At 37.8% G+C, this 21,892-nt stretch overlaps 1 protein-coding gene across 1 annotated transcript in view; it reads right to left on the bottom strand.

The window, feature by feature from the left end:
• Window positions 1–1,883: 1,883 nt before the first annotated feature.
• The window catches only part of LOC142150990 (uncharacterized), a 52,238-nt gene continuing 32,229 nt past the window's right edge, over window positions 1,884–21,892 (bottom strand). Inside the window, exons 4-5 of the mRNA XM_075206231.1 lie at window positions 18,681–19,869; window positions 1,884–2,737 (exon numbers count right to left, since the gene is read on the bottom strand). Coding sequence (XP_075062332.1) covers window positions 1,929–2,737; window positions 18,681–19,656 — 1,785 coding nt within the window. The 5' untranslated portion in view covers window positions 19,657–19,869 and the 3' untranslated portion in view covers window positions 1,884–1,928. The remainder of the gene's footprint in view (window positions 2,738–18,680; window positions 19,870–21,892) is intronic.

Raw genomic sequence — 21,892 nt, 5'->3', positions numbered from 1 at the left:
TATTGTGGTGACCCACTCCTCTACGCAGTCCAGGTACATTTATTGGTGCGAATCATAAAAGTTCAGGGTTTTTAATATATTGTGGTGACCCACTCCTCTACGCAGTCCAGAAAGATACCTTGTTGCAACGTTTTGGACTAATAACTATATTGTGAGGTGTTCAGAATACACTGTAAATTAGTGGAAATGCTTGTTATTGAATGTTATTGAGGTTAATAATAGCCTAGGAGTGAAAATAAGCCCAAAAACTTGATTTTTAAACTTTTTATGTTTTTTTCAAAAAAAATCCGAATCCAAAACCTTAAATCCGAACCGAGACCTTTCGTCAAGTGTTTTGCGAGACAAATCCGAACCCCAAAAATAACGAAAATCCGGATCCAAAACACAAAACACGAGACCTCAAAAGTCGCCGGTGCACATCCCTAATTTAAAGCAGTACTGCTCAGTAAAGGGATGTAAGCAGATTGATGTGGTAATGCTTAACAAGGGTTAATACACAGTAATTGTCATGAAACATTTTTGGAATTATAAGGTGAACGAGGGTGATGAAGGAATTGCTTGTCAATCAGGAGTAATAAGGCAGTATGCAGTGCCCTAAGGTTCCTGTGCTCGCAAATCACATAGAGCAAATAAAAACGCATTGCTGCGTGCGTTAGATACTACGTCACATAACTGGGTTACTGCCGTATTCATCAAGGAGTGTTTTGCCTATATACTCTCGCCCTTGAATACAGACGGGTGTATGCCCGAAAGATGAGCGTTTTAAAAAAAAAAAAAATGTCATTATGTTTGTTTTGCTTTCCGTAATGAATCAGGCCCACTGTGTTTATATTCAGTACAGGCACAAAAGACACAGCAGATACATTTGTTGTATGATAATAATGATAACTGGTCTTTGCAGTATTTATATTATTGGCTGTCATATTGTCAGCATCACATGACCCCATGGTTCCGTCTTCTGTAGAATGCAGAAGAGTGTACAATACTCATTACTACTCATAAAAGATATTAGTTCTACAATCAAATACAGAATCTCCATATTTATCAATATCAGTTTTTATTCAACATCAAGTGTTATAGAAACAGCTGCCAGTGACATACATGGTAATTACAGATATTGTGTGATCATAGTCCTTCAGTCTATATACAGATCAGTGATGTCCAATTTGGGTCACTATGGGGTATAATAGAAATACACAAGACATTTCAAATAGCCTGGGAATCAATGTGTCCTCCTTGGGACTTATTTAAGAACACAGTGTGAAGAACAAGGATGTGCTGTTACCCATAGCAACCAAGTATCAGCTATTAGCAGCCTGGGGTATTGATACCAACAAATATGATGATCTGTTTGGTTGCTATGAGATACAGCAACCAGCGATTTAGTTGCATCATTTACTAAGTAACCCATAGTTCTCATAACAGGGGAGGTAAGACAGCAATAGAAAGGTATGAAGAAAAGAATAAGGAGATATATCAGAGACCAATAGGAGCACATGTAGCATGAAATATGGCAGTGTGCAGTGTTCCTGTAGATATATTCAGTACTCATATCTCTGCTTGTCCTAGAAGGAACCCCAGTACTGAGAGGAGCTGCTGGAACTCTATACTAGATAGAAAGCTCTTTCATCTACTAGTTCCAGCATGGGCAGAACAGCCACAGCGATATATTACAGAGCTCAGCAAGGGCTGCCCCATCGCCATTGTCTGTCACCTTACCAGACAGAGTCTTCTCTGACATTTAACAAGACTTTCATGTGATAAATAACACTTGTTGCATTGAGAAAATAAAAAATCCATCTCTTCTGTATGGATATTATGGTGATACAACAAGGTCATTTGCTTGTGATACATATGCTACATTCAGATCCTCATGTTTACTTTTCATCAGTAAAACACTTGATGCATTTACAGCATTTCAATGGTTTCTACACTTTGTGAATCCTCCGGTGCTTTACAAGATTTGAGATTTGGGTGAAACACTTGCTGCATTCAGAGCATTTAAATGGTTTCTCTCCTGTGTGGATCCTGTGATGGACCACAAGATCTGATTTCTGGGTAAAACATTTGCTACATTCAGAACATTTAAATGGTTTCTCTCCTGTGTGACTCCTCTGGTGTGCAACAAGATTTGATTTCCTGGTAAAACATTTTATACATTCAGAGCATTTAAATGGTTTCTCTCCTATGTGAATCCTCTGATGTTCAATAAGAGTTGACTTGCGGGTAAAATACTTGCTACATTCAGAACATTTAAAGGTTTTCTCTTCTGTGTGGATCCCATGATGCCTAACAAGGTGTGACTTTAGTTTAAAACATCTGTTACATTCAGAACATGAAAATGGTTTCCCTCCTGTGTGAATCCTCTGATGTCTAGCAAAACTTGTCCTTTCATTAAAACACTTACTGCATTCAGAGCATTTCAATGGTTTCTCTCCTGTGTGAATTCTCTGATGAGCAACAAGAGCTGACTTCCCTGTAAAACGTTTGCTGCATTCAGGACATTTAAATGGTTTCTCTCCTGTGTGAGTCCTATGATGCCTAACAAGGTGTGACTTGTGTTTAAAAGATTTGCTACATTCAGAACATGAAAATGGTTTCTCTCCTGTGTGAATCTTCTGATGTTCAACAAGAGTTGACTTTTGGGTAAAATTCTTGCTACATTCAGAGCATTTAAAGGTTTTCTCTTCCGTGTGAATCCTCTGATGTATAATCAGTTGTAATTTATATGTAAAACCTTTGTCACAGTCAGAGCAGAGATAGGGTTTCTCTCCTGTGAGATTCATCATGACTTATACAAAGTTTCTCACTTAAGAAGAAACTAAATCTGGAGTCTGTGTGACTTGTAGGTGAGTTGCTTTTGTTTGGAACACTCAGATGCTCAGAGAACAAGGTCCTCTCCAAGATGTGTTCTGTTTGTAGTGGGAATCCAGGTCATTCATTTACATGTAATTAAAATGATGTTACTATTTAGAAGCTTAATGATTGCCATAGTCAATCCATTTTAATTAATGTAGTGTTAAATTATGTAAATTATTGTGTTTATGTAAAGAACACAAATAATATTTTATACACTAACAAATATGACCCAGTCATTGACCATTTTTTTTATTTTTGTGTCTGTTGCCATATTACTGTGACCCCATTGTCAGTCAAATGTGCACTACAGAGTCCTCTATCCTTCTGCAGCAGATACCAATACTTATTTAGATAATGAACATGTTCTAGAATTGATTCTGTAAATATTTGGACTAGACACAAAGCTGTGATATATCCCCCCACAGGACATCATGAACATTCCACTTACTATTAAAGAAGCAATTTACATATTTAGTTGTAGGTGGTGCTCCCATGAACAAAATAGACAATGAGTTCACTAACAAAGAAAAATGTAAAATGAATCCCTGGGGAGTAATGCACATATCTAATCAGCCAGACGACAGCCACTTAATGGCGGCCCTACCCACCACCGCCGCTCTGTATCTGCTGTCCCCCTCCAACAGTCACTACATTGGCTCCCCATACCCTACAGAATTAAATTTAAACTCCTCACCCTCACCTTTAAAGCTCTAAGTCAATCTTCCCCTCCCTACATCTCCAATCTCATTTCTACCTACACTCCTACCCGCCCCCTCCGCTCTGCCTCTGACCGCCGCCTCACTTCTTCACTGATCACCTCCTCTCACTCTCGTCTTCAGGACTTTGCCCGGGCTGCTCCCCTGCTGTGGAACGATCTTCCACGTTCCATCAGGTTAGCATCTACTCTCAAAGGCTTCAAGCATGCCCTTAAGACTCATTTCTTTATTCATGTCTATCAGTCCTCCTAACTTCCTTGTCCTGGCTCTCTCTACCAATTAGTACCACCCTTTTTGTGTCTCCCCCTTCCCTTTAGGATGTAAGCTCTCTTGAGCAGGGCCCTCTCTACTTGTGTGCTCCTTCTACTGTTCCTTCACCCTCTGTACCTCTTGGCCTGCTTTGCTCGCCCTGTTTTCCCTGTTTTCTTAAGCTTGGCCTTCTTCTCGCTGATTTCTACCATCCCTTTCACTACCTGTCCCAGACTTAATCTGATTTTTGTCCTCTGGTGCTTAGAATAATAGGTATATAATAAATATATTACTAATGGATTGAAAATCAATTGTTCTACTGCTGTGTGAGAGTCTGTGTGCTCCTTAGAAAAACGTATTGAATGAGAATTTATAACACAGGGCTAATGAATAAATTAACCCAAGCCGTACAATGATGAGTTTATGGAAACAAATATAAACTAATTACTTTAATCCCTTAGATTGTACGCTCCTTTGAGCAGGGTCATCTCTCCTCCTGTCTTCACCACTTTTAACTCTGCTCTACAGCTACCAGCCCTCCTCCTCGAGGACCCTCTTCCCCCCCGTCCCCTCTCGCTCCCTCCTCTCCCTCTGGGAGTTTTCCTGTCACCCGTGCCCTCCCTCCTGGGCTCCGTCGTATGCGGACTCTCCCCTCCCCCTACCCTAGCGTTGAGCTCATTGAGTTACTGTGCTTATTGTTTACTGTACTGTGCTGTCTCACCCCGTATTGTAATTTTGTTTGTCCCTGTACGGCGCCACGGACACCTAGTGGCGCCCTATAAATAAAAATTAATAATAATAATAAAATAATTTATTTAAAAAGTACTTAAATTAATTAATAATAAATTGCACAATACTTGTCACACTTGCAAAACATTTAGTGTGCAATTTATTATTAATTTGTTTAGGTGATTTTTAATAAAGAAACTAATTGATATTTCTTTTCATGAAGTCATCGTTGTACGGCTTGGGTTAATTGATTCCTTAGCCCTGTGTTATAAATTCTCTTTATTTACCCAATAAAATGGCCAATGAGTAATAAATCTATCTATCAATCTATCTACATATACACAAACATATATTGTATGTGTTTAGTTATAGAATTATTGACACACGAAATTCATTGTATACGATGGTTGGCTCAGGAAACAATTTGGGTCTTAATCCCAACCAAGAGGTATCGTTTCAGCAGGCTGAAAACCTATCCACAACAATAGAACACAATGCAGATCAAAACAAAATAAATATAGAGAGAGAGATAAACATAGAAGATAGGAACAGAAGACACACAAACAAAACTCTTAGGGGGAGTACAATTCCCTCCAAAGTACCACCGTGTAAAACGTATTACCATTATTACGGTAACATTAACCCGGCTTTTTGCTCCACCACTGGCTCATCAGGATCGTAGTACCCCTCCCCACCCTCAATTGATGTTCCTTGGCACACTGACACTCGGGGCACAGCTGGACTCAATCCAGAGAATGGTCTTCCTCCCTGTGGGCAATTTCTTTGTGTATATCCCGGTTGTTGGCAAGTGTAGCACCTCCTAGGGTCGGATACTTCTGGACAACAAGGTCTGGGCACACTAGAGTGCGCAGCTGGGGTACGTGGCGGCATGGGGCGTGATGTAGCCGGTGGCGTATCACGATCGGGTAAGGTCCTTCGAATAGTCGCATTGAAACTACCGTAATAACAGTATTTAAGCGCACTATTACTGTAATAACGGTAATGGTGCGCAGGCCGTGTTACTTTTTACAGTAACACAGCAAATTGAATTCCCCCCTTAGAGCTATGTGTGCTCATGTTTGGAGCTTAGGAAATAAAATTCCAGAACTAACTGCTTTAATGACGAGGGCTGATCTGGATATTGTGGCTATTAGAGTCATGGTGCAATGAAAATCATGACTGTTATGTAGCTATACCAGGATATACTATATTTAGGAAGGACAGAGTGGAAAGAATTGGAGGAGGAGTAGCAATGTGTGTGCTATAAAGCATAAATACTACTTTAATACAAAGTATTGAAGAAAAAACTGAGGCTCATTGGGTGACCATAGAAACTGGGGACAAGGCTATTCTTCATACTGGGGTGATCTATAGACCACCAGGTCAGGAAGAAGAACTGGACAGGAACTTACTGCAGGACATCAATAAATGGCATTAAAAGAAGAGGTAATACTCATGGGAGACTTTAATCTACCAGATGTGACCTAGGAGGGGTCTTCTGCTAGTTCCACTAGAAGACATTCTGGAGTCCTTGTACGGACCATCCCTCAAGCAAATGGTGAGGGAGGCCACTCGTAAAGACGCAATATTAGACTTAATTCTTACAAACGGTGACAGAATATCTGATGTAAATGTGGGTGAGAACCTAGGATCCAGTGACCATCAAGCAGTAAGGTTTAGTATAAAGACAGAGACCGACTCATACCACACAAACACAAAGGTGTTAGATTTTAGGAAGGCTGACTTTGTAGAGATGGGAAAATGTGTAAGTGACCCTTGGGCAGAGTGGAAGAACTGGACAGGAGTGCAGGAGAGATGGGAAAAATTAAAAACTGCAATACTTAAAGCAACAGACCTTTGTATCAAAAGGGTTAAGAAAGGTACAAGGAAAAGGAACCAGTGTGGTTTGCAAAAGAAGTAGCGAGTATTGTGAAAGCAAAAAAGATGTCCTTTAGGAAATATAAGCAGACTCAGAATAATGAAGACAAAGAGATGTATCTTGTTAGACAGAAGGAGGCTAAGAAGGTAATCAGATGTGCAAAGGCACAAGCTGAAGAAAATATGGCCTAGTCAGTAGGTAAAGGGGACGAAATTTATTTTAGGTATATTAGTGAAAGGAGAAAAACAAAAGGAGGAATAATAAGACTAAAGACAGAGTGAGAGTCTTGTTGAGGGAGACTGTTAGGAACCCCTCCAGCCGGCACAACACAACCCGGAATCTACTCTGCCAGTCAGGTGTTCACTGGAGCCCCTGATGGTGGGGACAGACTGGGCCGCAGACTGACAGAGGGTTGTGAAGTGCGTACCAGCTGGGGAGAACCCAGGCAAGAGGAGTCAGGTCCACGCAGAGGTCAAGGGTCACAGGCAAATAGCAGAACGGGTAAACAGGCCAAAGATCAGGGTCACAGGAAACACGAGCAAGGTCCAAATCAAAGCCAAGGGTCATACACGGGGAGTCAATTAGAGATATCAGGATACAGGACAGGAACTAGCAGGTTAGCAGACTGGAACACAGGAGCTATAACCGGCAATGAGGCAGCAGACCTCATTGCCTTAAATACCCAGCTGAACCAATCACAGGTTGAACACACTCCTGCAGGTTAATAAAGCAGTCACTAACAGAGCCAATCAGGGCTTGCCCCTGGCCTGCACAGTTTCAGGCTAATGCCTGTAATTGCCTCCTATAATCTGCCCATATTAATTAGCCCACAGGCTGTAGAACGCTGCGCCCCGGCCTCCTCCTATTGCCGGGACGCAGCTCTGAAGCGTCTACTGGTTGCCCCGGCAACGGCCGGGTTATGGCCGGAAATGACGTCCCGGTCGTCATGGCGACGGCCGGGACGCGGGTGAGTGAGTCGCGGCGGCTGGGCACCGCCGCGGCTCGTAACAGAGACAAGGTAATAGGTAATAAAGAATTATTTTTGCTTTGTTTTCACTGCAGAAAGAGCGGGGAAGAGACCACAGTTAAGTTAAAAGAATACTCATAAAAATGAGGCAGATACAAGTACAGTTACTTGTATCAGGAGAAGGTCCTAACAGAGCTCTCAAAACTGAAAGTGAATAAATCAATGGGGCCAGATGGGATACATCCAAGGATTCTAAAAGAGCTTAAAAGGGTTTTGGTAACATCATTAACAGAATTATTCAATTAGTCACTAACTACAGTAGTAATTCCAGAGGACTGGAAAAGTGTGAATGTAGTCCCACTGCACAAAAGTGGAAGCAAGGAAGAGGCAACTACAGACCAGTGAGCCTTACATCAGTACTAGGGAAATTGATGGAAACACTCTTAAAAGGAAGAGTTATAGAATATCTCAAATCCAGTAACAGGATCCCAAACAGCATGGATTTACTGGGGGGAGATCATGTCAAACAAATCTTATTGACTTGTATGACTGGATGACTAAAGAAATAGATCAAGGAAGGGCTGTAGATATAGCTTATCTAGATGTTAGTAAGGCTTTTGACACTGTCCCACAATGCAGACTGTTAAATTAATTTGAAAGCTTGGGATTGAATTTAAAGATGGTGAAATATAGAAGATCTTGTTTGCAGGATAGAAAACAGAGAGTTATAGTAAATTTAGTACATTCACAGGAGGGATAGGTTACCAGTGGAGTACCCCAAGGATCTGTACTTGGACCAGTGCTTTTTAATATCTTTATTGGAGACATTGAAAATGGTATTGGAGGGAAAGTATGGCTTTTTGCAGATAACACAAAGATATGCAACAGGGTAGACACCAGGAGGGGTAAAACAAATGATTGATGATCTAGGTGGACTAGAGGAATGGTCAAGAAAGTGGCAACTACAGTTTAATGCCAAAAAATGCAAAGTCATGCACTTGGGTCTCAAAAACCCAAAGGCCAAATACAGCATTAACGGCACTATAATGGAAACTACTGAGGAGAAAAGGGATCTAGGAGTCACTATTTCAGATGACTTACAGGCAGATTAGTGATGTAACAAAGCAATGAGGAAGGTAAGTCAGATGCTTGGTTGTATAGGGAGAGGAATCAGTAGCAGAAAGAAAGAAGTAATAATACCACTGTATAGGTCATTGGTACGGCCTCATCTAGAATACTGTGTTCAGTTCTGGAGGCCATATCTCCAGAAGGATATAAATACATTACAGACTGTACCAAGAAGGACAACTAAAATGGTGCATGGTCTACAGCACAAAATTTACCCGGAAAGACTAAAAGATCTTAATGTGTATAGTTTGGAGCGGAGAAGGGAACGGGGGGACATGATAGAAACTTTCATATAAATCAAGGGTTATTACAAGGTACAGTAGGGAAACACTCTTCAAAGGAAGAGAAGTACTAGGACATGAGGTTCAGAGGAGATTTGAGGAAAAACTACATCACAGAAAGGGTAGTGGATAAGTGGAATAGACTCCCATCAGAGGTGGTAGAGGATAATACAGTAGAGGAGTTTAAACATGCTTGGAATAGACATAAGGATATCCTTATAAAGAATAAGGGATCAAATAGGGTTTGAGGTTACCATAGGTTAATAAAACATTGGGCAGACTAGATGGGCCAAGTGGTTCTTATCTGCCGTCACATTCTATGGGCTAGATTTACTAAACCGGGTTTGAAAAAGAGGAGATGTTGCCTATAGCAACCAATCAGATTCTAGCTGTCATTTACTTAGTACATTCTACAAAATGACAACTAGAATCTGATTGGTTGCTATAGGCAACATCTCCTCTTTTTCAAACCTGCAGTATAGTAAATATACCCCTAAGTCTCTATGTTTATTAATCTTAAGTAATTGTGCAACAAAAGATGGCTTTTATGATTATGGGAGATCTAAATTATTCCTGTCCTTACGTATATGACTCATACAGTTTAGGTGAAAATCTAGAAATGTCAATAAATATATTTACACATATATTACAAATGTACATTAATATTTGTAATGGTTGATGAATATCTAACTACACTGAAAGCGGATACATATCATGTACAGTGTGTTATCAGGATATATAAAGTTCAACACATGTAACCCAACTTCGTTTTTGCAATACAATATTTACTAATAGATAATACAATGTACAGAATATACAATGTGCACCCTAATAATTATAATGCTGTTATATTGCAATAAAAACTATATAAACATTGTTAAGACAAAACACATCCCATATGTACAATACAATTTATACAATACAATACCTATAAATGTTTGTGTATGTCTCAGTATATTATTGGGCATAATATAATTACCTTACTCTTAAGATTTCTCCTTCTATCTCTTTCCCTCCTGATCATTCTTACTGTTCCCTCCTTCCAGCTCTCCAGCCACCAACTCACTAACACTGGGCTGATACTGCCTATTTATAGTCATTCCTCCCCATCTCTCTTCAATAGTTCCCGGGATGACCAGAAGGTTCTCAGACTGTTTGTCTCCAGGTCTCTCATGTAAATCTCACTGACTTGTAAATGAGATATAAACATTCCTAAGGTCACTGAACACAAAGGGAAATTCTAATTAGACCTCAGCAGGTGGTAAAATCTCACATTCTAATTAGATCATCACAGTCTCTGACATCCTGTTATGTCAACAAATAGACCTTTATTTAGCAATCACCTATTGTCTAGACAGAATATGAGTAGAAAGACCTGTTCTATGTATCAGCAGTAACTCTGATTTCAATAGTATTCATTGTTAAAAATAAACCATTACACTATATATATATATATATATATATATATATATATACACACACATATATATATATATATATATATATATATATATATATACACACACACATATATATATATATATATATATATATACATATACATATATGTACACACACACATATATATATATATATATATATATATACATACATACATGCATACACACATGAATATATATATATATATATATATATATATATATATATATATATATATATATGTGGACAAAGCTGTGATATATCCGCACAGCAGACAAGGGACTCACTATTAATGAAGCAATATACAGATTTAGTTGTCGGTGGTTCTTCCGTGAACAAGATAGACAATAAATACACTAAAAAAGTGTTTAAAATATTAATCTTTGTTGTATACCAACATAAAACTATATGTTTTGTCACTGTAACCCCAGCAGTGAAATATAAAACTAACATGAAAAGTGTTCATGTGTTTTACAATGTAAAGATGTAATACTAATAATGTGGAGTAAATCCTCAATATACACTTTGGACTTTACATTACATAATCATCTGTATTAATAAACATATCATAGTATAAAGAGAATTGTGTGTGTGGTTCAGTATGAAGGCAAAGCTGAAGTTCTTTGTCCCCATCACCATATGATGGCCCTATAATAATTTGTCCAGTTAAATTAACCATTGTCCTTTATATTTCTTTATTGGGATAATTTAAAAGTGTTTCCTAGTATAAGCAGATATATCTGTCTGTTACTATTATTATTCAATTTAAAGAAAAAAATGTATTATCCACACCAGATAAATAAATGACGTAGGTATGATACCAGTGGATTATCCCAGTTTATCTCATAGTTATATCTTAGTTTATATGTTTCTCTATGGGGAGCTCTCCCAGAACAAAGTGTTACTATTACAGGACGTAAAGAGATAATAATTCTGTATTGGAGGCTCCATTAATCCTCATTAATGTTGTGACAAGAAAAGTCATTTAAAACCAAATCTTTATTTATATCTATTTAAAGCTTACATTTTATGTCAGACTGTTATTTTCCCAAACAACATATTGATATTATAATAACAGTGTGATCAGTAGTAATAGAAGAAATGTGTGAGAATGTAAAACAGGGGAAAAGACGTCCCCCCTTAGGTGATCATTACCTAATTAGTGTGATCTAAATCTCTTCCAGAATGTTGTATTACATTTACCTTAGTGGTGCAGTGTCTCCCAGCAATAATCACTTATATAATTGTAGGTTCAGGTCACTTCTTTATATCCATCTGACAGCTTCTACTATAGTAAGTAGAATGATTTCCATTAATTACATAATTCATATATAATTAGCACTAAGATAACGATTTTTAATACAGCACAAAACACTTTTCTATAAAGTGAAAACAAAACACTTTTCTTGCTCAGTCTATTAATTTGGTCGCACTCGAGGCCCCTTATGGCTGATATGGGGATGGAATCACTGATACAAATACATAGAATGTGGATGAGATAACTTGATAACTAGCTCAGATTGAAGTGATACATTTTGGAATACTACATAATTATATTTCGGACATCTGAAAGGATGTAGTTTGGACCAACACTAATATACTCAATTTTCTGAGAATTTATTAGAAGACAAGAGTATATAAAATCATTTTCAGAACATAATCTGAGAAGTAGACTCTCCTATTTATATTAATTACCCCCTGGAGATGATACACTATCCAGAGTGCTTAGAATATTATGAAATATAGGTGGTGGAACAGATTTAATATATATCTGATAAATATACCCATATTTAACTATAAATACATTATAGTCTCGTTCATTCAAACTGTCAGCCTGGTGTTTTTCAATGATTTTAATCATTTGCTTTTTACAATTGAATTTTATAATATTTAATAATAATGGTTACATTTTTAATGTGTTTTTTAAGTCCATAATATTGAGTAGACTTCATATAAATAGACAATTTCAGGCTAATTCAGAGCTGTCTTTTCTGGATGACGATCAGATTATCTTTGGCAGAATTACCTGTATAGTTATTTTCCTTTCCTCCACCCTGTGCGGTTTAATAAACTTTGTAATCCTTGGCCCAGTCTAAGTATATACACCAGAATATCGGTGTATTATGTGTATTATTATTTCATATTATTAGGTACATTTTGCCCTTGCTATTACCTGCAATATTGTATGTAGTATAGCTAGGTCAACAGGTAATCTGAGAGGTAATTAGGTTAAAACTTCTAAATTATAGCAATGTGCCTCCACAGTAATATAGTGGGTGAAATAGCATTGAGAAATATATCAATATGTATCAATATAAATGTTATGGTATCTAAATGTATCACAGATTCAGATGACGTAACACTGCTGATACAATGTGTTAAAAGTCTTATTGTTTCATGTAAGCATGCAGTGTCATTCCCTGCTGTAATATTGTAACCCCATGTTTAGTGTATCCAGCCAAAATAGCTAATTGAGTTAAGCCATTCCATTGTATAATCAAGGTAACAGGGACAGTATGTCTAGCAGCTAAAGTGTTCCTGCTGTTAGGGGGAGGTTTGAGACATTTGACCCTACTCCCTGTGTATACAGCGAAGACTATAGGGAGAGCAGAATGTCAGGGGAGTTACTCTAGCTTGGAGGATCCGGGTGTACAAGATATCATCGAAAATGGACTCTGGGCCAGGCATCGTGGTGCCGCTGGAGGAAACCCTACCAGGACACTTTCTGTGTGAGCCAGTAACCCAGGCTGTAAGACGCCATAACTGTTTTGCTAATCGGTAGTGGTAATATTGCGGGAGGATAAGACTCTGATGGATACTGAGATTATTATTTTGGGGTGCTGACTGCAAGAGGCTTCTGGGGGATACATACTACCATTTACCCTGTAACTTGTGAACGTCTTGTGGTATTGTGCTGTCATAATAAAGTCTTATTTTGGATATATTCTGGTCTGAGTGAGTTGAATCTCGCAGAGGGTAACTGCCATGCCAGCTAAGGGTGGTATCCTCACACATCTTATTTGCACAGGTCATATTGTTACTGAGGATGTACCCTCAGATCACGTATAGTACAATAACATCTCACATCAAGGGGGTTAATATGGCAAGAGTATGATTTTTATCTTTGAAGTGAGGTTTGTTTGATACCTCTATCTGTCTGTTCAACTAGGGGTGGTACCTGGACAAGAAGTGAAGACTAATTCCTGGGCCCTTATAGATGTATGACGTGTTCCTTGCGCAATACAGATATGGTTTACCATCATATCCTGTGGTTAGCTGCAGATTCAGCACTATCATGGAGTATGGAGTGAGATTGCTCTCAATAATTTAACAACCATACATTTGTTTAATTCATTCACAAAAAAGTACCTGAACTTCAGAATGGATTATCTCATCAATACAGAGTTTTATCTCATGCCCATGTACATCCTCTCACTGCTCAAATGCTTGTACCATTACATTTTGTTAGATTAGGTTGACCGTAGTTTAGGGCCTTAGTGGACTAGAAAGGGACTATAAAATAATATATTTAAAATAAATGTAATTTGTGTAGAAGTATCTGCTTAGTTTGGTTTTCAGTGAGCAATGTTTATCACTACATTCTCTTACAAAGCCTAAACTGACTTTGAACATCAATTCAAGAATACATAAAACCAACATGACAGGACGAATGGGGAAGCCTTTTATTAGTAATCTGCAGTCAACACCAAATGCACAGAGAGCACAATGCAAGTGATATATACATAAATTACAATATGTTAAAAGTAAAACAAAAACTATACTATATTAATAAGTAGCATATCAGACAATTTATTGATACAGGAAAAATAACATGCAAAATAATTGGAAACACAAAGTAATACAAAGTATTTAAAACTAGCGCAATGAGTACTCATATCAGCAAATACAGATAAACGCAGATGTTATAAATGCTCAGAGAAAATTAAGGAACCAAAACTAGCCCACGTTTGGTAAAAGTAAAATGTTTACCAAACGTTTTGCCCCTTGGTTTTATTGCAAATTTAACCAACCAGTTTATTAAATCTTAAGTTACTGAAGCAGAATACTGATGCTCAAACTTCAGTTATGCACTAGTAAATCTAAATCCTCAATATGGGGTTTTGTTCTGCCAATACCGGTACATTCACAAACCAGGCTCTAGTATGTAGCTCCAAATTTGCACACACAGTCAAATAAATTACCATCCATAAATGAGGACTGAGTGGGATGGATATGGGGACTATAATTTGTGCTACACAGCTGCTCAGACCATCAGTTGTATAGACTACATGTGTGTATTCTGTGATCACACAGATCTGTTAATTAGCAGCTCCACCATTGTGTCAGTGACAGTAATCTCACTCCAGTGCTGAATCTGCTTTACTTAGTTATTTTTCATTACTAACACTATAGGGATTATGGCTATAGATACATATAATGTGGTAGTATACATGTAATATATATGACTGTGGCTTAGACCTATAACATTGTGATATTCATTTTCCATGAGTCTTTGCTTGTAAACAATGTAAAGTTGTGTTTTTGTTACTGGAGTTAGCACATAGTTATATGGGATATAACTATAACATATAAATACATAAACCTCTTGGTGCTCACAATGACCACACCTGATTAAGCAGATGTCCAAGGAGACTGCAAACTCCTTAAACATCTCACAAAATAACAAGAAAAGTGACTGCGCTCAATGGGTACATAAAGAACATGTATTAATAACATACATTTATAATAGGTCTCACTGCAAGAATAAAATACAAATATTATATCGTAATGTGACCATATATAGATACTATTAGGTCTATTTAGATAGACACCTTCTGTTTCTTAGCTGAATAGATGAACTTACTGCAGATCTTTTCAGGAAAGAGTCTGAATTTGTTTATAGAGTCACTATTTGTATATAGTGTATAAGATGTATTATGAAACACTAGCCTTGATATCTCGTAAATAAATGAAAATACTGCTTTGCTACTAATCTTAGTGTACTCGATCACAGGCTTTAGATTAGAGATGTTCACTGACCCCTGTGGTCTGGTTTTGGATCTGGAATAACTTCGTGTTTTGGTGTTGAGTTTTGGCAAAACCTCCCTTGCGTGTTTCGGTTTCCTACTTTCTTCTAAAATCCCTATTTTTTTTTACTAAAAATCAAGTAATTTTGCTTTCCCCCCCAGCATTATTATTTACCTCATTAACACTAATTTCATGTTATTTGCAGTCAATTTTGACCACCTCACAGGTCACAATATTATTTTCATACACTTTCAAACAAATATTGCAGCGATCTGGCTGGATGCTAAGCAACAGAGCAATGACTCAAACACACAGCAGTTCATAGCACATCTAGGAAACATTGCCACACAGCAGTGGCAGAAAAGAAAAGTGGTGCAAGATGGAATTGTCCTTGGATCATGAAACCATGGTTCATGGTTTATGGTTCATTTGATCGCTCCACCCATTCTTTGGATAACTGTGGTAATTCTACAGCTAATACATGGTGACGAGCGCTGACCCCCCCGGGATGCGTGATTTTATCAGACCCAGACCAATCCAGGGTACCAGACAATGCACTAAAAAGAGCCATTGTAATTCACAGCAAAAAGCAAGTTTATTACTGAGCTTCGAATCAGCCCCAATTCACACAAAATTATAATATAGTTAGGTACCTTTGACGTAAAGTGCAGATTACAAACACTTTGTGCAATACTGATGAAACAGCAGCAAAGTGGAAGGAAATACATATACACGTCTATTTAGACATCCATGCTTAAATTACTGTGGCTTTACAAACGTTGCAAATGGCTAGACAACTGATGTCAGGATTTGGGTAAAAATAATTCCACACATAGGAGGTGGATTTTTTGGTCTTATGCCCAGGCATGACAATGGCCTTCTTTTTATCACGCGCAAGAAATGTTTCCACTGATGCAGGATTTACACAAACCATATCATCCTCATCACCATCCTCATTAGCGTCCTCGTCAGCTACACAAATATCCCCTTCAGCATGCTGCAACTCCAAAGTGGCATCCTCAATTTGTGTATAACCAGCTACACTTGGGCTGTTCATGTACACATCTGCAGAAATGCTGAAAGGGGCCTTCTTTATGGGTACACTATTAGACAGATCGGGATTACACATAGAATCAGGGATAGACTCTCCTCAGGGATTTGTGTCATTTCTGAATCTGTACATACATTTTCTTCTAATGCCTTACTGTTTTCTTCCAGCTCAGCTTTTACACGTAAAAGTATTTGGACACCACTTTTGGAGTCCGAATGACAAGGTCTTACAATAAGATGCCTGAGTGACAGTTGCAGAACTAGCACTCATAGAGAAAGGCGAAGGCCTCATTCTTTCCTTGCCACTGCGTGTGTAGAATGGCATGTTGCCAATTTTATTTTTTCTGCAGATAACTTTGTCTGGATTATAGGTCTTTTCTTCTTGACCAAGGTAAAAGGTGATTTTTTACATTTTTGTTTCTCTGACTTAAAAACACTATGCACTTTAACATAGGCCTTAGCAGATGACGTAGAGGGATTACTATCATCATGACTGGTGGCAGCAGCTGCTTGGTGCTCCCGGTCCTCTTTGTACTGCTGTGAATCCATTTTGATAACACAATACAATGTGACTGCAGACTAAGAACAACACTGGCAACCCTATTATATCTATTTCAATTAGCAATGGAGCTCTCCTGAATGTCACTGGAGACTTTGAAGAACACTGCTACCCCTCCTCTTTCTTTTCTACCTATGACGTTGCCCAACTGCACTAGAGACTGCCAAGAACTGTGCTACCCCTTTTGTGTCCCTCTGTGAAATGGCGCTGGATCACCATGGAGGGCGGTACTTATAGAATCCAAAACTCGCGAGATCAGAGATCCGACGGCGTAACAATGACGTTGTGCTTCGTTTTTAATTCCGAGGGCGCACGAAAGTACCGAGCCGGCTCGGCTTGGTACTCAGATCTGCTAAGTTCGGGTGTGCCATCTATATTGATGGATGTCTCTATTGCAATAAATGGCCAATGCTTCAGCGATATCTGAACATTCACTTTATCAACTGACACCTGGTGACTCAATATAATCGGGGCAACAGGTGTCAGTTATTGCTGTTTGCTGGGTATTGACTCATCTGATTGTTACTGCTGAAGAAATCACCAATTAGGGGGAAGAAACGCGTTAGCCTATCTACATATTTCTGATTGCCTGGATGATAACTTTATTCCCTTATGGGAAGGAGCCTGTTTGGCACTATTGTTCCTAAATATATCAGTTAGAACTGAGCTATTATCCAGTGGATGACAGTGATATCTTCATTATAATATCGTAACCAGGTTATTAAAGTGGAAGGATTGGGAAACCTATCTGGAAATCTTGACGTGAGTGGATGGATACTTGCAGTCTGCGTGAACTTGGATAGCAGTGTATGATACTTCCCTGACTGGTATAGTACGTTACATTGTTCCATCTGTCTATGGTCACTAATTCCTGGTAGAGATATACCACAAATCTGTTTGTTATTGGCACAGACAAATAAAATGGCTTTAACTAGCTAAACAGGTGACATTTATCATATGTGGATGGTTTTTTATTTTTTCAATTGTGATCTCCTCTGGGAGGTAGTTTATTACTTCTTATGAATTATAAAACAACTAATGGATACAGCTAGTGTGGATCACTTCAATATCACTTTATATATCTCCTGACAAAGCATGGAGATATACAGATGTATCATCTCATTATATACATATATGTATCACATGCAGCATGGTGATATTTACACATATATTTGCTCCTGAAGAGTGAATATTTGTTGGCTCCTGTACAGCATCAATAACTTTTATATATGATTTTTAAATTTACTATTCTGATATCAGGTTTAATGTATTAATAAATGTATTAACTTTATTATATATGTTTTTTGAGTTGTGATTATATTTGGTACTGAAGACAACCCTCAGAGCTGTACTTATCTCTTATCTATGTAATTTGGGAATTAATATTCCCCTTGTATAGCTATGGGGTATGCTGTCTATATTATCTAAACATATATTTTATATATTTTGAGGCTTACTGTGCGCCATTAGGAGGTTGTGTGTGTTTTGTAGTAATGTTTTCTAATATCTATATATGTGGTCTCATAATATATTATACATTGTATTTTATTCTTTCAGTGAGATCTATTTTGAATATATATTCTTAATAGAAGTTTAAGTATAATAAATACAGTATGTGATTATTATTTTTTTCTTGCAATAATATGGAATTTAACAGATGTAAAATTAACTTGTTCATAACGGACGTAGCTGTTATACTATGAAAGATTTGCAAATTTTCCCTCCAGGGTATTGCTGGGTATTACTGGAACATGAATCTTCTGATGTCTTACAAGATCTGACTTTTGGATAAAACACTTACTACATTCAGAGCATTCAAATGGTTTCTCTCCTGTGTGAATCTTCTGATGTTTTACAAGATATGACTTTTGGGTAAAACCCTTGCTACATTCAGAGCATTCAAATGGTTTCTCTCCTGTGTGAATCCTCTCATGTGAGACAAGATGTGAATTCTGTATAAAACACGTGCTACATTCAGAACATTTAAATGGTTTATCTCCTGTGTGTATTCTTTGATGTTTTACAAGATCTGACTTTTGAATAAAACACTTGCTACATTCAGAGCATTTAAATGGTTTCTCCCCTGTGTGAATCATCTGATGTGAAACAAGATGTGATTTCTGCATAAAACACCTGCTACATTCAGAACATTTAAATTGTTCCTCCCCTGTGTGAATCCTATGATGTTTAACTAGATTTGACTTTCGAGTAAAACACTTGCTACATTCAGAACATTTAAATGGTGTCTCTCCTGTGTGAATCCTCTGATGTCGAACAAGATGTGACTGTTGGGAAAAACACTTGCTACATTCAGAGCATTTAAATGGTTTCTCCCCTGTGTGAATCCTTCGATGATTTACAAGATCTGCCTTGATGGTAAAACACTTGCTACATTCAGAGCATTTAAATGGTTTCTCCCCTGTGTGAATCCTTTGATGATTTATAAGATCTATCTTTTGGGTAAAACACTTGCTACATTCAGAGCATTTAAAAGGTTTCTCCCCTGTGTGAATCCTTTGATGATTTACTAGATTTGACTTTTGGGTAAAACACTTGCTACATTCAGAGCATTTATATAGGTTAACTCCTGTGTGAATCTTGTGATGTGAAACAAGACATGAAATCTGTATAAAACACTTGCTACATTCAGAGCATTTAAATGGTTTCTCTCCTGTGTGAATCCTCTGATGTGTGATAAGTCGTGATTTATATGCAAAACGTTTATCACATTCAGAGCATAGATAGGGTTTCTCTCCTGTGAGATTCATCATGTGTTTGATGAGTACCAACTTATTTGTAGAATGTTTCTCCTATTCACAAATTGAAATTAGCTTGTGTGACTCCTCTAGAGAATAAGAAGTATTTATGTCTGTAGTCTATAGGACTTGTAGGTGAGTACTTATTGGAATACTCAGGTGTTCAGATGACAAGATCCTTTCCGAGAGGTCTTCTGTTGTTAGTGGGAATCCTGCTCATCAATTCACCTGTGAGAAAAAAAAGTATGTTTATATTTAGAAGCCTAATCAATACAATAATGAATCTATTTTAACAGTTGTAGTGTTATATTGTGTAATTAACACAGAAATGTTTCTACACAAATATGACAGACATTGACCATTGTTCTTATTTTTGCATACCTTCAATACTGTTGAGATTTATATTTACACCCACACAAAAGACAAAAAGCTGTGATATATCTGCACAGGAGATAATGGACAAGCCACCTATTCACTATTAGTGACGTGTTATAGTCAAATTTATTATAGTAAATAAGTTTATAATTATAATTGTACATGAATATCTTACTACACTGCCAACCATCTGAGAAAGTAGATACATATAATATACAATGTATTATCAGGATATTTAAAGTTTAACACAGGTAAACCCAGCTTTGTTTTGCAATACAATATTTACTAACAGATAATAAAAGTACAGAATATACAATGTACTGTCGAAGTCAGCATATTGGATAAAGTCATTTCAATTAAAATCGAGCAAACTTGGTTGTCTTTGTCTGAAAAGATGCGTACGGTACGCTACGGCGTAAAAGGGCACGCTATGGCATAAAAGGGCGTACGCAGCTACAACACGTGGCAACAACAGTATTTAGTTTTTTACATACATTCGCACAAACACGCACACTTGTAAAATAGTACACATTAATGGTAGTTGCAACACATAGTCATTTATGTCGAAATATAGTAGTATTTATATATAATATTATAAGTTATATGCATATCAGTAAAACATATGGTACACGTTGAAGGAATCTAGTCATGTGTGGTATCATACTTATCCCCTTCGCATTTGCGACTGTCCGGTTCACTCTGCAAAGGAATCGCAGAGTGCATACGCAAGTTATTAATGTTAAGGAATTATGGACTATTATGACTGAGTAATCTTGGCGGGAAGATCAGAGCTCATCCCCTGGAGAGATGACCCCCTCCTTTGGATTCCTGAGCTTAAACTAGCCAATGATTGACAACCCCTTGGACCTTCCTGAAACCTGGACCAATAGAAGCAAGCTATACCATCTGCATTGTTTTACTGTATTTCTGTGTGCATATAAGAAGCAGCTCCTCATCTAGTGTTCAGACATCTTGTCCCCAGACTTCAGGATTGAATGACTGTACACTGGATCCAGAGCACCTGCGATAAGTAACGGCTGTACTTATTATAATTTTCGCTTGAATATCTACTGCTACTTTTAGAGAATAAATCTTTGTGCGTTGGAAACACAAATCAAGATTCGACAATCGTTATTGGTTAGCGACAATACGCACTTAACAATTTGGGGGCTCGTGAGCTTTGGAGGTTTCGTTGCCGATGATACGCAAGACCAATGATTTCGGTTCCGCAACAAAGGGTGGAGACGAGTCATATACGGGTAAGAACGCAATGTGTTCAAAACCTGAATTTTACTCTGTGTTGTGAAACCGAATGTCCGTTTTGCATTGTCTAGGGCACGCTAACTAGAACCTAGGGACAAAAGAGAAAACTGTTTCTTTTTACTGTCATTGTGCGTTTTAACTGTATTACATTGCTTAGCGTATGTGTATTTCCTGCTGTGCGTACGCGAACTTCCGGTAGATTTGCCACGTGGTTAAACAATCGTATTGATAGTTATTATATGTGCATAGTATAATTACTTGTGAAAACCTCTGAGACATTATTACTATTGGTCGGAACTTTTGATTTTCTGCGCAGAAAAGGTGTATAGTGTGTGATGTTGTAACGTAGATACACTGTTTATTATTCATTGTGCTCAGTTGCTGTCTGACGAGGCGGATTGCCCAACTGAAGGACGGTATACAGGGCAGGTATACCGAATGCGAAAACTGGGTTTTCGCAAAGCGCTACCAAAAGATCGCAAGGTTTGCTAATAACTAGTATTAGTAGGCTGTGCGATCTAACCGCACGATAACCGTCAGTGCGAATTGGTGAAGCAGCTAGGAGGAATTATACTGGAAAGGCTGGTTGATTTTATCAACTTGCGCTCCCAGC

The sequence above is a fragment of the Mixophyes fleayi genome, chromosome 4, assembly GCF_038048845.1.
Source record: "Mixophyes fleayi isolate aMixFle1 chromosome 4, aMixFle1.hap1, whole genome shotgun sequence".
Lineage (NCBI taxonomy): Eukaryota > Metazoa > Chordata > Amphibia > Anura > Limnodynastidae > Mixophyes > Mixophyes fleayi.
Note: the sequence above shows the minus strand (reverse complement) of the source record. Positions and strands in the feature narration are given on the sequence as shown.